The following is an 18,656-nucleotide window of genomic DNA, read 5'->3' as shown; positions in this document are numbered from 1 at the left end:
ATATATATGCACCCAACATAGGAGCAACTCAATATGTAAGGCAAATGCTAACAAGTATGAAAGGGGAAATTAACAGTAACCCAATAACAGTGGGAGACTTTAACACCCCACTCACACCTATGGATAGATCAACTAAACAGAAAATCAGCAAGGAAACACAAACTTTAAATGACAGAATGGACCGGTTAGACATAATTGGTATCTATAGGCCATTTCACCCCAAAACAATGAATTTCACCTTTTTCTCAAGTGCACACGGAACCTTCTCCAGGATAGATCACATCCTAAGCCATAAATCTCGCCTTGGTAAATTCAAAAAAATTGAAATCATTTCAAGCATCTTTTCTGATCAACTACAGGAAAAAAACTATTAAAAATACAAACTCATGGAGTCTAAACAACACACTTCTGAATAAAGAGCAAATCACAGAAGAAATCAAGAAAGAAATCAAAATATGCATAAAAATGAATGAAATGAAACAACAACCCAAAACCTATGGGACTCAGTAAAAGCAGTGCTAAGGGGAAGGTTCATAGTAATACAAGCTTACCTCAAGAAACAAGAGAAAAGTCAAATAAATAACCTAACTCTACACCTAAAGCAACTAGAAAGGAAGAAATGAAGAACCCCTTTCTTAGTAGAAGGAAAGAAATCATAAAAATTAAGGCAGAAATAAATGAAAAAGGAACAAAGGAGACCATAGCAAAAATCAACAAAGCTAAAAGCTGGTTCTTTGAGAAGATAAATAAAATAGACAAACCATTAGCCAGACTCATCAAGAAAAAAGGTAGAAGAATCAAATCAACAAAATTAGAAATGAAAATGGAGAAATCACAACAGACAACACAGAAATACAAAGTCTTGTGAGAGACTACTGTCAGCAACTATATGCCAATAAAGTGGACAACTTGGAAGAAATGGACAAATTCTAAGAAAAGTATAACTTTCCAAAACTGAACCAGAAAGAAATAGAAAATCTTAACAGATGCATCACAAGCACGGAAATCGAAACTGTAATCAGAAATCTTCCAGCAAACAAAAGCGCAGACAGCTTCACAGCTGAATTCTACCAAAAATTTAAAGAAGAGCTAACACCTATCCTACTCAAACTCTTCCAGAAAATTGCAGAGAAAGGTAAACTTCCAAACTCATTCTATGAGGCCACCAGCATCCAAATACCAAAACCAGACAGAGATGTCACCAAAAAAAAAAAAAAAAAAAAAACCATACAGGCCAATATCACTGATGAGCATAGATGCAAAAATCCTTAACAAAATTCTAGCAAACAGAATCCAACAACATATTAAAAAGATCATACATCATGACCAAGTGGGCTTTATCCCAGGGATACAAGGATTCTTCAATATCTGCAAATCAATGTGATACACCACATTAACAAACTGAAAGATAAAAACCATATGATTATCTCAATAGATGCAGAGAAAGCCTTTGATAAATCTCACTATCCATTTATGATAAAGACCCTCCAGAAAGCAGGAATAGAATGAACAACCTCAACATAATAAAAGCCATATGTGATAAACCAACAGCAAACATTATCCTCAATGGTGAAAAATTGAAAGCACTTCCCCTAAAGTCAGGAACAAGACAAGGGTGCCCACTCTCACCACTATTATTCAATATAATTTTGGAAGTTTTAGCCACAGCAAGCAGAGAAGAAAAAGAAATAAAAGGAATTCAGATTGGAAAAGAAGAAGTAAAACTCACACTGTTTCCAGATGGCATGATCCTCTACATAGAAAACTCTAAAGACTCTACCAGAAAATTACTAGAGCTTATTAATGAATATAGTACAGTTGCAGGATATAAAATTAACACACAGAAATCCCTTGCATTCCTATACACCAACAATGAGAAAACAGAAAGAGAAATTGAGGAAATAATTCCATTCACCATTAGTGAATTCCATTCATCATAGTGGGCCTTAGGAAGCATTGCTATGAACAAAGCTAGCGGGGGTGATGGAATTCCAGCTGAGCTATTTCAAATCCTAAAAGATGATGCTGTGAAAGTGCTCCACTCAATATGCCAGCAAATTTGGAAAACTCAGCAGTGGCCACAGGACTGGAAAAGGTCAGTTTTCATTCCAATCCCAAAGAAAGGCAATGCCCAAGAATGTTCAAACTACCACACAATTGCACTCACCTCACACACTAGCAAAGTAATGCTCAAAATTCCCCAACCCAGTCTTCAACAGTATGTGAACCATGAACTTCCCAATGTTCCAGCTGGATTTAGAAAAGGCAGAGGAACCAGAGATCAAATTGCAAACATCCACTGGACCATGGAAAAAGCAAGAGAGTTCCAGAAAAACATCTATTTCTGCTTTACTGACTACCCCAAAGCCTTAGACTATGTAGATCACAATAAATTCTTCAAGAGATGGGAACACCAGACCACCTGACCTGCCCCCTGAGAAATCTGTATGCAGGTCAGGAAGCAACAGTGAGAACTGGACATGGAACAACAGACTGGTTCCAAATAGGAAAAGGAGTACGTCAAGGCTGTATATTGTCACCCTGCTTATCCAATTTATATGCAGAGTACATCCTGTGAAATGCTGGGCTGGATGAAGCACAAGCTGGAATCAAGACTGCCAGAAGAAATGTCAATAACCTCAGATATGCAGAGGATGACTCCACCTTATGGCAGAAAGTGAAGAACTAAAGAGCCTCTTGATGAAAATGAAAGAGGAGAGTGAAAAAGTTGGCTTAAAACTCAACATTCAGAAAACTAAGATCATGGCATCCAGTCTCATCACTTCATGGCAAATAGATGGGGAAACAATGGAAACAGTGACAGACTATTTTCTTGGGCTCCAAAATCATTGAAGATGGTGACTGCAGCCATGAAATTAAAAGACGCTTGCTCCTTGGGAGAAAAGCTATGACCAAACTGAACAGCATATTAAAAAGCAGAGACATTACTTTGCCAACAAAGGTCCATCTAGTCAAAGCTATGATTTCTCCAGTAGTCATGTATGGATGTGAGAGTTGGACTAAAATGAAAGCTGAGTGTCAAAGAATTGATGCTTTCAAACTGTGGTGTTGGAGAAGACTCTTGAGAGTCCCTTGGACTTCAAGGAGATCCAACCAGTCCATTCTAAAGGAAATCGGTCCTAATATTCATTGGAAGGACTGATGCTAAAGCTGAAACTCCAATACTTTGGCCACCTGATGCAAAGAACTGACTCATTGGAAAAGACCCTGATGCTGGGAAAGATTGAAAGTGGGAGGAGAAGGAGACAACAGAGGATGAGATGGCTGGATGGCATCACCAACTAGATGGACATGAGCTTGGGTAAACTCCAGGAGTTGGTGATGGACAGAGAAGCTTGGTGTGCTGCAGTCCATGGGGTCACAAAGAGACACAACTGAACGGCTGAACTGAACTGACATATCACACACACACACATATACATGTATATAAAATGTACATGAATCACTTTGGTGTACACACCTGAAACTAATACAATATTGTAAATCAACCATAGTTCACTAACACAAAAAATGGTTAAAATGGCAAATTTTATGTTAACATATTTTACCAGAATAAAAAACATTTTTACAAACCCTTTTCTAAAGACAAGGAGAAATTGCCATGGCAGAAACAAAAGATGAGACTGGGTCAAAAAGGAAAGGTGTATGCATCCCACACAGGGATGCAAAGGAAACCTAAGAAGGAAGCTAGTAAGGAGGGAAGTGGTAAGCAGAGTCCCCAGCCCCACCCTGAGCATGAGCATGAAATAGCCCCCATCACCCGGCTGGGATTCAAGTTTGGCCATCTCACCAGAAAACTGTGCACAGCAGGATGCTGTTAACTTGTCACATATAACTCTGTACCTAGCACCCAGAAGGCACTAGCAATAAAACTGTGAATAAGACACCAACACCCCTGGCCTCATGGAGCTCACAGTTCAGTAGGTTAGTCATAGCATAACCAGATGGACAGAAGACAGACCTTTGAAATAGCAAAGAGCTTAAAAGTTAAAAAGTAATCCATAGGACATCCCTGGCGGTCCAGTGGTTAAGGCCCTGTGCTTCCAACGCAGGGGATACAGGTTCGATCCCTGGTCTGGGAACTAAGATCCCACAGGCCACATGGTGCAGCCAAAAATTTAAAAAAAAAAAAAAAAGTAATCCATAAACATTTAAAAAACTAGAGAAGCATGAAAGAAGCATTTTCAGATGTGTATGTTAATTTTGAGAATTTAAGAAAGAAAGGAGCTTTTGCAACATCTGTTTGAGTTTTTCTGGCCATAAAAGGCCTTGACTGAGGAAAAGGCAGAAGACAGGCACTGTGGGCGCAGGCAGCCCTGGCCCACATCCGCTCCCCTACCCCGATTTAAGTCTGTATCTAGAGCATTTCCCTCCTACCTGAAGCCACCTTAGGTTGGTTGCCAACAATTCCAACAGTCCTCCCGTTCATTCTTGCAAAACCGACAATGATGTTCTTGGCATAATTGGGCATGATCTCAAAAAATTCTCGCTCATCAACAACCTGCAGGGATAAATTCACTCCTGAGCTCAAAATGATAAACAAGATATAACCACATTACAGAAAGTCAGATATTTGCAGATTTACAGGCAGGACAGCTGCTCCCAGGACAGGTTCTCCCTGTGAACAGGACAATGGGCAAAGGTGGTACCTCCTCCTTCTGCACGGCTGGGGGAAGATATATCAGTGAGTGCACCCTTCTTTTTAAACTTGGCATATTAAATACATTTTTATTTATTTTGAAATAATTTCAAACTTACATAAAAATTTCCAGAATAGTACAAAAAATTTAAATATTCTTCACCCAGATTCCCTGTTATTAACGTTTTACCATATAAGCTTTATCATTCCCTCTCCCTATCTAACTACCTTACTCTTCTCTTAGTCTCTCAAGTATATAAGTATGTATATGTATTTACTACTATGTATGTATATACAAGCAATCTTTTTTTCTGAATTTTGAGAATTACAGACATGCTGCTTCTTTACCTCTAAGTAAAGTGTCTATCTCCTAAAAATAGGACAGTCTTCTATGCACCTTCAATGACATTGTCAAAATAAGGATGCTAATATTAACAGATATCATCTATTATAAAATCTTGTTCACATTTTGTCAGTAATTCCAATAATACCTCTTACAGCAACAAAAGTCTGGTCACCTGGTACTTTTAGTGGTAATGTCTCTTTGAAGTGAAGAAGTGAAGTCGGTCAGTCATGTCTGACTCTTCGCTATTAAGCGAGGCTAATGTCTCTTTAGCCTCCCTTAAATTTTTCCCCTCCATCTTTGTCTTTCATGTTCATAACATCTTTGAAGACTACAGGTCGGTTATTTGGTTATTTGGGTTTCATGTTTGTTCATGTTTAATTTCAGCCTAAGCATTTTTGGCAGAATATCACAGAAGTGACCCTCTCAAGTGCATCACATCAAAAGGCACGCACAGTCAATTTGCCCATTAACAGTGGTGAGATATGCCAGGTTTCTCTCCTGTAAAGTCACTATTTTTCCACTTGTAATTAGTATTTTGTGGGGAAGTATTTTGAACTTATGTAAAAACCCTATTCTTCATCGAGTTTTTACTCGGGAGGTTTACTTGGTATTCACGGATGAGTGCTTGGGCACTTCAGTCGTGTCCGACTCTATGCAACCCTACGGACTGTAGCCCGCCAGGCTCTTCTGCCCATAGGATTTCCCAGGTGAGACTGCTGGAGTAGGTTACCATTCCCTTCTGCAGGGGCTCTTCCCAACTCAGAGATTAAACCCACATCTCCAGCACTGGCAAGCACATCCTTTACCTCTGAGCCACCAGGGAACCCAAATTACTGCTACAATAACTGTCAAATGACTTCTCTAACTCCATTTTCCTTCTCCACTTATTACTTGGCATTTTACTGTTAGAAATGTCTTTGCCTTTCCCATTTACTAATGGAAAATCCACAGTGTAAATTTACAGATTTATATTTTATCATGTGGATTACAACCTTTACCAACATTACTTTATGTTCAAATGTTCCCATATTTGAGAGAGCTCATTCAAGATAGATCCAATGCCCTTTTGATGTTTCTCCATCATTCTTTGAGCACTACCTTACATTCTGGAATTACCTTACTTTCAGGTTCATCTCATATTTTTTTCCTGCCCCAAACATATAAACAGCCATTTTTTCAAGAAGCCCAGGTCCCTGGGGTGGAGAGGTGGAGTAAATAATTACTTCCAAGAAGCAAAGAGCAAAGAGCAAAGAGCAAAGAGCAAAGAGATAGGAAGTCCATAGACACACTCATATACACATTCCTGTGAGTAATATGAAAGTCAGGAGTTCCACTGATAACTTCATTCTAGTTCAACTACAGGGTTCATTCTAGTACCTCCCTTTCCATACCTCTTTCTCCTACAGTGGAATCTAACTCCATTAACCTCAAAACATTTATTCAATTTTCAAATAAAAATGAAATAGTTTCAAAATTCATATGACTGCCAAATACACACACACAGAAAATACAACTTCAATTCAGTATTTCCTTATTTCTGTCATTACACTAAAGGTATAGAGTCAAAATACTGTGTTCAAGTCATTCACTTGAAACAGTCATGTTCTTTTGTTTTTATTTCAAAGGTTAACCACCCAGTATTGATTTTATTTTTTAATATGTAAACATTAACATAGTTTAATAATGTCATTCCCAATCTCTTCCACTCGCCATGTTATGAATGTCATCATTTTCTGATTTATGATTTGTATGTGTGTTGCAGAAATGAGTAGATACATTTATAACATTTTGATTCCCCTTCCACCATAGAGAAATACTCTCTCTTGCACTCTGGGTTTCTTCAATTAATATATCCTGGGAATCACTCCATATGAGTTCAGAGAGCTCTGACTCACTCTTTTTCACTCCCGCATAGCACTGCATTGTGTGGAGGTACCATAGTTTATTCAATCAATCTCCTATGTGTTGTTTACATTATTGTGAAACTGACAATCAAGTTGCTTAGAATATTCTGTAATGATAAATAATGATGTAACAGTAGTAACCTTGTTCATCTATAATTTTGTATGGTGGGAAGTGTATCTTCAAGGTAAATCCCTAGAGGTGGGACTGCTAGGGCAAAACCTCAGATATTTCCATAACCCTTACCAGCAATATATCAGAGTGTCTACTCCCCACAGACTTACCGCAGAAAGTATTTCCAAGTTTTTAGTTTGGGGCCAATCTGACAAAGGAGAAACAATTCAGTATAATTTTAAGTTGCATTTCTAGCATTATGAGTAAACTTGAACATCTTTCTAAGATGTTTAAGGTCCATTTCATATCTTTTGTGTGTGTGTGTGAGCTATCTATTCATGATTTTTTCCTGCTTTTTATCAATTTTAGTCTTTGTTCTCTTAATTTTTTTAAAAGTTCTTTACATTTTAGAGTTATCGGTCCTTTATTTGTGATGTATGTCACAAGTATTTTCTCCCAGGTTGTTGGTTGTCTTTTTTCTTTTGTGCCACACCTTGGGGCATGTGGGACCTCAGTTCCCTGACCATGGATTAAACTCCAGCCCTCTGCAGTAGAAGCAGAGTTCTAATCAATGGACCACTAAGGAATTCCTGATTGTCTTTTTAATATTCCTGTTTTTATTTGGCTGCACTGGCTCTTAGCTGCAGCATGCAGGATCTCTGATCTTTGCTGTGGCATGCAGGATCTTTCAGCATGCAAACTCTTCAGTTCCTGCATGTGGGATCTAGTTCACTGACCAGGGATTGAACTCTGGTCCCCTGCATTGGGAGTGTGGAGTCTTTGCCACTGGACCACCAGGGAAGTCCCATTCCTGGATGTCTTTTAACTGTATGAACTTTTTACTATGTGGAGTAGAATTTTTAAATGTTTACACAGTCAAATTTATCAATTTTTTAACTTAAACTGCATTTTAAATCAGTTCAGAATCCTTCATCTTCTCCTAGAGAAATTGATCCAGATTTCTTTTAGTACTAATTCACTTATTATATTTACTTCTCTGATCTATTTGTAGTTTATTTTTGTATATGGTATGAACTAAAAATATAATTTTATATTTTCTTAACCAGCTATCTGGGCTTGCCTTGTGGTTCAGCGGTAAAGAATCCACCTGCCAATGCAGAGACGCAAGTTTGATACCTGGGAGAATCCCTGGAGAAGGAAATGGCAACACCCTCCAGTATTCTTGCCTGGGAAATCCTATGAACAGAGGAGCTTGGTGGGCTACAGTACCCAGGGTTGCAAAGAGTAGAATACACCGTAGAGACTGAGCATGCAACCAGGTATCCAGTCACCTAGCACCATTATTTTGGGGGGAGGGCCATTTTCTTTTTCTGAATGCAGGCCCTCAGCAGTGACAGAGTGGAGTCCTAACCACTGAATCACTAGCAAATTCTTTAGCACCATTAAAAAGCTAATCTTGCCCTGAGAATTTGACATAACAGCTTTATCATATATGCCTGAACTCTATATGTACTTGAATCAACTTCTAGTTTTTCTCTTCTATTCCATTATTTATGTGTCAAGACTACACTGTTTTAACTATAGCATGCTTTAATAAGACTTTCCTGGCAGCTCAGATGGTAAAGCATCTGGCCACAATGCAGGAGACCCAGGTTCAGTCCCTGGGTCAGGAAGATCCCCTGGAGAAGGAAACAGCAACCCACTCCAGTATTCTTGCCTGGAAAATTCCATGGACGGAAGAGCCTGGTAGGCTACAGTCCGTGGGGTCGCAAAGAGTCGGACACGACTGAGCGACTTTCTTTTCTAAAGGATATGGCCATAGTTTCTCTTTTGACATTTTTATATTAACTCAATATCCAGGAACAAGGGATATCTGCATTTCAGAAGTTTTAAAATTTGCCTTATAAGTTTATTACTAAATATTTTATCTTTGTTGTTGTTCAGTCGCTAAGTCGTGTCCGACTCTTTGCAACTTCATGAACTGCAGCCTCCAGGCTCCCCTGTCCTTCACTATCTCCCAGAGTTTGCTCAAACTCATGCCCATTGATCAGTGATGCCATCCAACCATCTCATCCTCTATGGCTCCCTTCTCTTCCTGCCCTCAATCTTTCCCAGCATCAGGGTCTTTTCCAATGAGTCTGCTCTTTGCATCAAGTAGCCAAAGTACTAGAGCTTCAGCTTCACTATCAGTCCTTCCAGTGAATATTCAGGGTTGATTTCCTTTAGGATTGACTGGCTTGATCTCCCTACTGTCTAAGAGACTCTCAAGAGTCTTCTGCAACACCACAATTCGAAAGCAATGATTCTTCGGTGCTCAGCTTTCTTTAGGTCCAACTCTCATATCCGTACATGAATACTGGAAAAACCGTAACTTTGACTAGAGGGACCTTTGTTGGCAAAGCAATGTCTCTGCTTTTTAATACACTGCCTAGGTTTGTCATTGCTTTTCTTCCAAGAAGCGAGCGTCTTTTAATTTAATAGCTGTAGTCACTGTCCACATTGATTTTGGAGCCCAAGAAAATAAAGTCTGCAACTGTTTCCACTTTTTCACCATCTATTTGCCATAAAGTGATGGGACCAGATTCCATGACCTTAGGTTTTTAAATGTTAAGTTTTAAGCCAGTTTTTTTACTCTCCTCTTTCACATTCATCAAGAGGCTCTTTAGTTCCTCTTCTCTTTCTGCCATTAAAGTGGTATCATCTACATATCTAGATTGTTGATATTTTTCTCAGCAATCTTGATTCCAGTTTGTGATTCATCCAGCCCAGCATTTCACATGATGTACTCTGAATAAAAGTTAAATAAGCAGGGTCACAATATATAGCCTTGACCTACACCTTTTCCAGTTTTGAAAAGGAGTCCATTGTTCCAAGTCCAGTTCTATCTTTACTGCTATGTAAAAGGAGTTTTTATACTACCATATACAACTGGTTATTGTTTGTGCATATGAACACTATTCCTAGGTCAATTTTATATCCTGTTCCTTATTTATTCTATTTATCATACATTCTCTAGCATCTTTAGCATATTATCTCCTCTACAAGTATAGGTTAAACTTTCCAAAGCTTTTGGCCTCTAGTTGACTTTCTTGCCGAACTGCATTGGCTGATACCTCCAGTACAATGTTAAGTAATAGTGAAGATGGACAGAATCCCAGATCTTAGTGTAAGTATTTCCATATCAAGTAAGATGCTTGGTTTTGAAAAGTGTCTATTAAAGTCTATCATGTTAAATATTCATCAATTCCTAGTCTCATGTGTGTATTAGGTGTTGAACTTTCTTAAAAGCTTTTCTCAGCATCTATGAAAACAACTACATGATCTTTCTTCCATCTTTTAACAGAGTAGCATAGATTTTCTATATAAACAACCTTGCATTCCATTAAATCCTACTTCCTTAGGGTATGTATTAACACGGTGTTGGAATCTGTTAACATTTATTTGGTATTCTTGCCAAGTGATGGGAAGTGATGCCAATCTGAAATGTTTTTCTACTCTACATCAGGTTCAAGTATCAATGGTATACTTGCTTCATGAAAAGAATTTGTAAAGGGTGTTGTGTGTGTGTGTCTTTAATGTCTAGTCTCTGAAACAATTTATATAGCACTGTCATTCTTTGGTCTTTGAAAGTTTCACAGAATTCCCACATGAAACTATCTAGGCCTGCTGCTATTTTTGTGAAACAACTACTATGTAATTGGCTAACTTAGGCTTTCTACATCTAAAAGGGTCAGTTTTTGGTAAAATGTATTTTCCAAATAAAATGTCCAGTTCATCTCACCTCTTGTGATTTTGAAATTTCTTATATTTCCTTTGCACTTTTTTCTTTTTTTAAAATTAACTTATTTAATTAGAGACTAATTACTTTACAATATTGTAGTGGTTTCTGCCATACATTGACATGAATCAGCCATGGGTGTACATGTATCCCCCCATCCTGAACCCCCCTCCCACCGCCCTCCCCATCCCATCCCTCAGGGTCATCCCAGTGCACCGGCCCTGAGCACCCTGTCTCATGCATCGAACCTGGACTGGCGATCTATTTCACATATGGTAATATAAATGTTTCAATGCTGTTCTCTCAAATCATCCCACCCTTGCCTTCTCCCGAAAGAGTCCAAAAGACTGTTCTTTACATCTGTGTCTCTTTTGCTGTCTCGCATATAGGGTTATTATTACCATCTTTCTAAATTCCACATATATACATTAATATACTGTATTGGTGTTTTTCTTTCTGACTTACTTCACTCTGTATAATTGGCTCCAGTTTCATCCACCTCATTAGAACTGATTCAAATGCATTCTTTTTAATGTCTGAGTAATGGAAGAAAAGTTATGACCAACCTAGATAGCATATTCAAAAGCAGAGACGTTACTTTGTCGACTAAGGTCCATCTAGTCAAGGCTATGGTTTTTCCTGTGGTCATGTATGGATGTGAGAGTTGGACTGTGAAGAAGGCTGAGCGCCAAAGAATTGATGCTTTTGAACTGTAGTGTTGGAGAAGACTCTTGAGAGTCCCTTGGACTGTAAGGAGATCCAACCAGTCCATTCTGAAGGAGATGAGTCCTGGGATTTCTTTGGAAGGAATGATGCTAAAGCTGAAACTCCAGTACTTTGGGAACCTCATGCAAAGAGTTGACTCATTGGAAAAGTCTCTGATGCTGGGAGGGACTGGGGACCGGAGGAGAAGGCGACAACAGAGGATGAGATGGCTGGATGGCATCACGGACTCGATGGATGTGAGTCTGAGTGAACTCCGGGAGATGGTGATGGACAGGGAGGCCTGGCGTGCTGTGATTCATGGGGTCGCAAAGAGTCGGACATGACTGAGCGACTGAACTGAATGTTCCATTGTGTATATGTGCCATAGCTTTCTTATCCATTTGTCTGCCAATGGACATTTAGATTGTTTCCATGCCCTGGCTATTGTAAACAGTGCTGCAATGAACATTGGGGTACATGTATCTCTTTTAATTCTGGTTTCCTCAGCATGTGTGCCCAGCAGTGGGATTGCTGGGTCATATGGCAGTTCTGTTTCCAGTTTTTTAAGGAATTGCCACACTGTTCTCCACAGTGGCTATACTAGTTTGCATTCCCACCAACAGTGTAAGAGGGTTCTCTTTTCTCTGCACCCTCTCCAGCATTAATTGTTTGTAGACTTTATGATTGCAGCCATTTTGCCCAGCATGAGATGGTACTTCATTGTGGTTTTGATCTGCATTTCTCTGATAATGAGAGATGCTGAGCATCTTTTCATGTGTTTGTTAGCCATCTGTACGTCTTCTCTGGAGAAATGTCTGTTTAGTTCTTTGGCCCATTTTTTGATTGGGTCATTTATTTGGAATTGAGCTGCATGAGCAGCTTGTATATTTTTGAGATTAATTCTTTGTCAGTTTTTTCGTTTGCTATTATTTTCTCCCATTGTGAAGGCTGTCTTTTCAACTTGCTTATAGCTTCCTTTGTTGTGTAAAAGCCTTTAAGCTTAATTAGATCCCATTTGTTTATTTTTGCTTTTATTTCCATTACTCTGGGAGGTGGGTCATAGAGGATCCTGCTATGATTTACATCAGAGAGTGTTTTGCCTATGTTTTCCTCTAGGAGTTTTATAGTTTCTGGTCTTACATTTAGATCTTTAATCCATTTTGAGTTTATTTTTGTGTATGGTGTTAGAAAGTGTTCTAGTCTCATTCTTTTACAAGTGGTTGACCAGTTTTCCGAGAACCACTTGTTAAAGGACTGTCTTCTCCACTGTATATTCTTGCCTCCTTTGTCAAAGATAAGGTGTCCATAGGTGCGTGGATTTTTCCCTGGGCTTTCTATTTTGTTTCATTGATCTATATTTCTACCTTTGTACTTTTCACTTCTCTTTTTAACTTGTCTAGTAGTTATTCTATTCCATTACCTACAGTTGTTTTTCTATATCTCAAATCATAAAATTTCTGCTTTATTATTAAAGTCTTATAATTCTTTAGAAAATTTTATTTTTCCCCAACTTTCTGAGTACAGAATTTAGTTTCTTTTCCTTCTTTCATTTTTTACTAAGCATTGAAAGCTATAAATTTTCCTCCTCTCACAGAGAGTATTCTGTAGATATTAATATGAAGTGTTTTTATTATCTTGATTCTAATTCTGTCATGTGTGCAAGTTAAGTTGCTTCAGTCATGTCCAACTCTTTGAGACCATGTGGACTATAGCCCACCAGACTCCTCTGTCCATGCGGTTCTCCAGGCAAGAACACTGGAGTGGGTTGCCATGCCCTCCTCCAAGGGATCTCCCTGACCCAGGGCTCAAACCCACATCTTTTACATCTACCTGAACTTGCAGGTGGGTTCTTTATCACTAGCACCACCTTATAATTCTGTCATTTTGGCTTGTATTTTCTCCTTTTATGCAATAATTGTTTAACAGAAAATTTATTTCCAAATGAGTATTGTTGTAGCTATACATTTCTAGTTTTGATCAGTGTTACTTATAATATTTTTGCTTTATGGGCTGCTAGGATGCTTTCTTTCTGACCAAATATGTGATCAACTTGTACATGTTCCATGTGCACTTGAGAATAAGATTCATTGCCTTTTGCTGCTGCTGCTCCTAAGTCGCTTTAGTCGTGTCTGACTCTGTGCGACCCCATAGACGGCAGCCCACCAGGTTCCCCCATCCCTGGGATTCTCCAGGCAAGAACACTGGAGTGGGTTGCCATTTCCTTCTCCAATGCATGAAAGTGAAAAGTGAAAAGTGAAAGTGAAGTTGCTCAGTCGTGTCCGACTCTCAGCGACCCCATGGACTGCAGCCTACCAGGCTCTGTCCATGGGATTTTCCAGGCAAGAGTACTGGAGTGGGGTGCCGTTGCCTTCTCCTCATTGCCTTTTACCAGGCTGTAAAGTCTGAAATGGGGCTTCCCTGGTGGCTCAGAGGTTAAAGCGTCTGCCTCCAATGCGGGAGACCCAGGTTCAATCCCTGGGTCAGAAGATCCCCTGGAGAAGGAAATGGTAACGCACTCCAGTACTCTTACCTGGAGAATCCCATGGATGGAGAAACCTGGTAGGCTACAGTCCACAGGGTCACAAAGAGTCGGCCACAACTGAGTGACCTCACTTCACTTCATTTCAAAGTCTGAAATACATTCATAATATCTATCTATGATGTTACTGAGATCTTCCATATATTAATTTTTTTGTCCATTTCACGTACATTTTACTAATTATGGTGTGTTTAGTTGTTTCTATCTATGTCTACTTGAATATCCTATAGCTTTTCTTTTCCAAAGATGGCAGTTGTATCATTTAGGGCATAGATCTTTCTATGTGACAATGTCTTTCCTTGTCACAGTAAATATTTGAATTTTACATCATCCAATATTAGGCCCACACATACTTGCTGTTTCTGTTCTCCTGACATACCTTTGCCCATCCGTTATGTTTAACTTTTCAGAATCACTTTGTCTCCTGTACATCACATATAGATGGTTTTTCTTTATGAGGTGTATTGAACATCTTTTTCTTTTAATAAATGAGATCAATAAGTTAAGCCATTCATATTTATTGGTATTTCAGATTTTTATTCTTATAATTATTCTGTTTATCATGTTGTATTTGCTGTTCTAACTGATATGTTTTATGTTGTCATCTAAAAAGATGTATATTTTTGATCTAGTGGTTGCCACTGCAATTATACCTTTTTAATGCCCTTAGTCTGTTTCCCCATTTAATATCTTTATTAACTGAGCTGTCTACTTTTAAAATCTGTTGAGCCACAGCTATCAGTGAACTTATTGTTATACTCTTTCACTCATTCTTCTCTTTCATCTTTCAGTGGCATTTTTTTCTCCAATTGAAACACTCATTCCCAACCCAGTTTTAGCCTTATAATTAAATAAGTAACATCAATCCCTTTGCTAAAATTTCTCCAGTTATCTCTTGGTTGGATGAATCTCATCCTCTGGTAGCTTCAAGAAACACCTGGGAACACAGAATTTCCTCAGTTTTACCTATTTAAAACTAGTTTTCTTTAGTCTTCATACATGAACATCAGCTCGGCCAGATGTAAAATCCTCAGTACCATACTCTTTCCTGGAGTCTCTAGAAGTGTTTTTCTATTGTTGCCTTACTTTGTTGTTGCTTTTGAGAAACCTGCTGCTACTCTAGTCCTCCTAACCTTGTAAGTTTTCATCTGTTTGCCTCAAAGTCCTGTTTGTACATGCATTATGTGCTCAGTCATGACCGATCTGAGGATTTTTTTAGTCTAATGGTTATATGTGGATATTAACTAGAGTTTCATCATTCTTGGTTAATTTTCCCATATACTCAGTGGGAGTGTAGCTCTGGGTCTTATTTCTGGAATGCTTTCTTGGATTACAGTTTTACATATCAATTCTATGCCTGTTTGTCCTTTATCAGACACTCCAGTTATATGTATGTTCAGTCTTCTTTGCCACTTTAATCACTTGTTTTCTGATTTTTTTCTACCTTTTCCTTTATATTCTTGGTTGTCTTCCCCCTTTCTTCAACATTCCCTATTAAATTTCATTCAAATTTTCTCCCTAGAGCACTTTATAATTGTCTTCATTTCTGATATGTGATTTTGTTCCCCACATTTTAATTCAGTCACCACTAACTTTTACTTCTTCCTATTTTATGTCTATTCTGTCATTTGTTTCTGAATTTTTCACAATTCAAATGATTTGAGGCTACTGAACACAACTGCAGGGTGTCATCTGCTGAATGAACTCTTACTCTGAAAGGAGTTTTGTCAATTGAAGTCTTTCATTCTCATTTTTGGTTTTCTAATTTTAGTAGCTTTATATAGATAAACTACTGAATGAACAAGGTTGGCAGTTTGGATGGTGAACAAGATTCCCAGTTCAAGAGCACCCTCTTCTGTCAGTATAACAAAGTGCCATTTAGTTAATGGGTGTCTGGATATTAGAGTGGTAGGGAAAGGGGTATTACGACCTTCAAATTTTTTTTATCTTGCAAACACATAAATTTATCTCTTTCTTCATTGTTCCCTCATTTCATAATTTCCAAAGGTGCCTCAATAACCTCAGATATGCAGATGACACCACCCTTATGGCAGAAAGTGAAGAAGAACTAAAGAGCCTCTTGATGAAAGTAAAAGAGGAGAGTGAAAAAGCTGGCTTAAAGCTCAACATTCAGAAAACTAAGATCATGGCATCCAGTCCCATCACTTCATGGCAAATAGATAAACAGTGGAAACAGTGGCTGACTTTATTTTGGGGGGCTCCAAAATCACTGCAGATGGTGCTGCAGCCATGAAATTAAAAGATGCTTACTCCTTGGAAGGAAAGTTATGACCAACCTAGATAGCATATTAAAAAGCAGAGACATTACTTTGTCAACAAAGATCCGTCTAGTCAAGGCTACGGTTTTTCCAGTAGTCATATATGGATGTGAAAGTTGGACTATGAAGAAAGCTGAGCGCCAAAGAATTGTTGCTTTTGAACTGTGGTGTTGGAGAAGACTCTTGAGAGTCTCTTGGACTGCAAGGAGATCCAACCAGTCCATCCTAAAGGAGATCAGTCCTGGGTGTTCTTTGGAAGGAATGTTGTTGAAGCTAAAACTCCAATACTTTGGCCACCTGATGCAAAGAGCTGACTCATTTGAAAAGACCCTCATGCTGGGAAAGATTGAGGGAGGAGGAGAAGGGGACAACAGAGGATGAGATGGTTGGATGGCATCACCGACTCAAGAAGGCCTGGTGTGCTGTGGTTCATGGGGTTGCAAAGAGTCAGACACGACTGAGCGACTGAACTGAACTGAAAGGTGCCTCTCTCTTCCTTTAAATCTTTTCTTCCCAAGAAGGAATACCCTTCCATGACTGCCTTCTTGATTCTTGTGCATGTTTAAATCTTCCCTCTGAAGTAACCCTTCTAAACTAACAGGACTCTTTTCCAGTATTTTCACTCTTACAGTGAACTTTCTGAGTGGTTTCTTCTAAATTCCCTTCGAGCAACATCTCGACACTTCTTCTCGCTCTCCACAGAGACTTATAGCCAAAACTCAAGAAACAGTCCAACTAGAAAGTGGTATTTATTGTTCCACTCATTTTTATATTAAGTTTATGGTTTCCTGTCTTCCAGTTAAAATAAATGCATGGAATTGGTAGGTTTTTTTTTTTTTCTTCTTATTGACCTACATACAGTTTTTCAAGGATGTGTACAGTTTTGGATTTAGAAGACCATAACTACCCAGAAACACCACCTTCCCTACTGCCCTTTTTTCTTTAAAAAAAAAAAAACAAAAAAACCATTTTCAGACTTTTGTTCTCTGGCCAAATTCCATTACTGGCCAAATATCCATTCTGATCCAATGCATACAGTCACAAAAACATACTGATACACAGAGATGCTTTCTGCATCACTACTGTAAAAGTGAAAACTATAAAAGATTAAACTGTCCATCAGTACAGTGATGCTTAAATAATGTTCCATCCATTCAGTGGAATAATATACAGCCATCACAATGAATAAGGTAAATTTGTATGTCATGATTGGGAAAGAAAGTGAAAAACAGCAAGGTGTGCAAGTGTCTATAATAATTTTTTTCAGTTAAATGAAATATATTGACCCATATTTGACATATAATTTGTTTCCTGAAAAGATACACAAGAAACTTAATAGTAGTTACCTCTGAGAAAGACTGATAAGGAGAAAAATGTTTTGCATTTCCCCTTACATGTTTCTATACTATATTTTCTCCTTTGTACATATTATTTACTTTTATTTTAGAAGGATTAAGAGAGTGTAGCAGAGACTCCTAAGTATCCACCAAAAATCCAGCTTCCATTTCTACCACTGTAACAGAAACGATGGCCAAATGGCCCTATTTCCTAACCTCCCCTGCAGTTGGATGTGGCTATATCAAAATTAAAGAAAATATATTAAACTTCTGGTTCAAAAATCTGAGAAGGGGAAAACAATGATTAAATGAAAGGAGAAAAGGAGTTAATACAAAAGCGAAAAATAGCCTTAAAAAAGAAAAGACTCTGAAAGTTCACCCTTCAAAATACGTCAATAAAATATTTCAACTTCTAGGTAACTATCAAGAAAATACAGAATACAAAATGTCAGAGGAGAAAACCACTGAAACAGATTTTGCTGATCTGAGACTATATAACCCTACATAACCCTATGCAGGTAAAATTAAAAATCTGGACAAAATAGGTGAGTCACAGAAAAAAATTTATATACTTTACCAAAAATTTATATACTTTACCCCAGCAAAGATAAAGTTTAGAGACATTAGCATTAAAGAGCAGAGGATGTTATCAAAAAGCCACTCCTCCATCAAAAAAAAACAATAATGAAGCACTAGGCACTGACAATTTTACAAGAATTTCTCCCACATTTTTAAAGAGGAGAAAATCCCAGTGCTATTTCAGTTGTTCAGTCCATAGAAAAAGAAAGAAAAGTTGCACATTCTTATTATAGCACTTTATGAACTGAGCTGTGTACCCCCTCCTTCCAAATTCATATGTTGAAACCTAACACCCAGTGTGATTATACTTGGAGACGGGACCTTTAAGGAGATAAAGTAAACAAGGTCATAAAGATTCAGGCCCTAGTCCGAAAGGACTGGTGTCCTTTTAAGAGGAAGAACACTTGGGCAGTGTCCACTCAAGCTCCATGGATGCACGACTGTGACGTGGTGCTT

The 18,656-nt window shown here is 38.3% G+C and overlaps 1 protein-coding gene across 1 annotated transcript in view; it reads right to left on the bottom strand.

Annotated features, from left to right (window-relative positions):
* Positions 1-18,656, bottom strand: part of PCCB (propionyl-CoA carboxylase subunit beta) — a 97,939-nt gene that overhangs the window by 29,895 nt on the left and 49,388 nt on the right. Inside the window, exon 10 of the mRNA XM_040233165.1 lies at positions 4,399-4,522. Coding sequence (XP_040089099.1) covers positions 4,399-4,522 — 124 coding nt within the window. The remainder of the gene's footprint in view (positions 1-4,398; positions 4,523-18,656) is intronic.

This window comes from Oryx dammah, unplaced genomic scaffold (assembly GCF_014754425.2).
Source record: "Oryx dammah isolate SB20612 unplaced genomic scaffold, SCBI_Odam_1.1 HiC_scaffold_2, whole genome shotgun sequence".
NCBI lineage: Eukaryota > Metazoa > Chordata > Mammalia > Artiodactyla > Bovidae > Oryx > Oryx dammah.
This window is presented reverse-complemented; position numbering and strand designations above follow the sequence as displayed.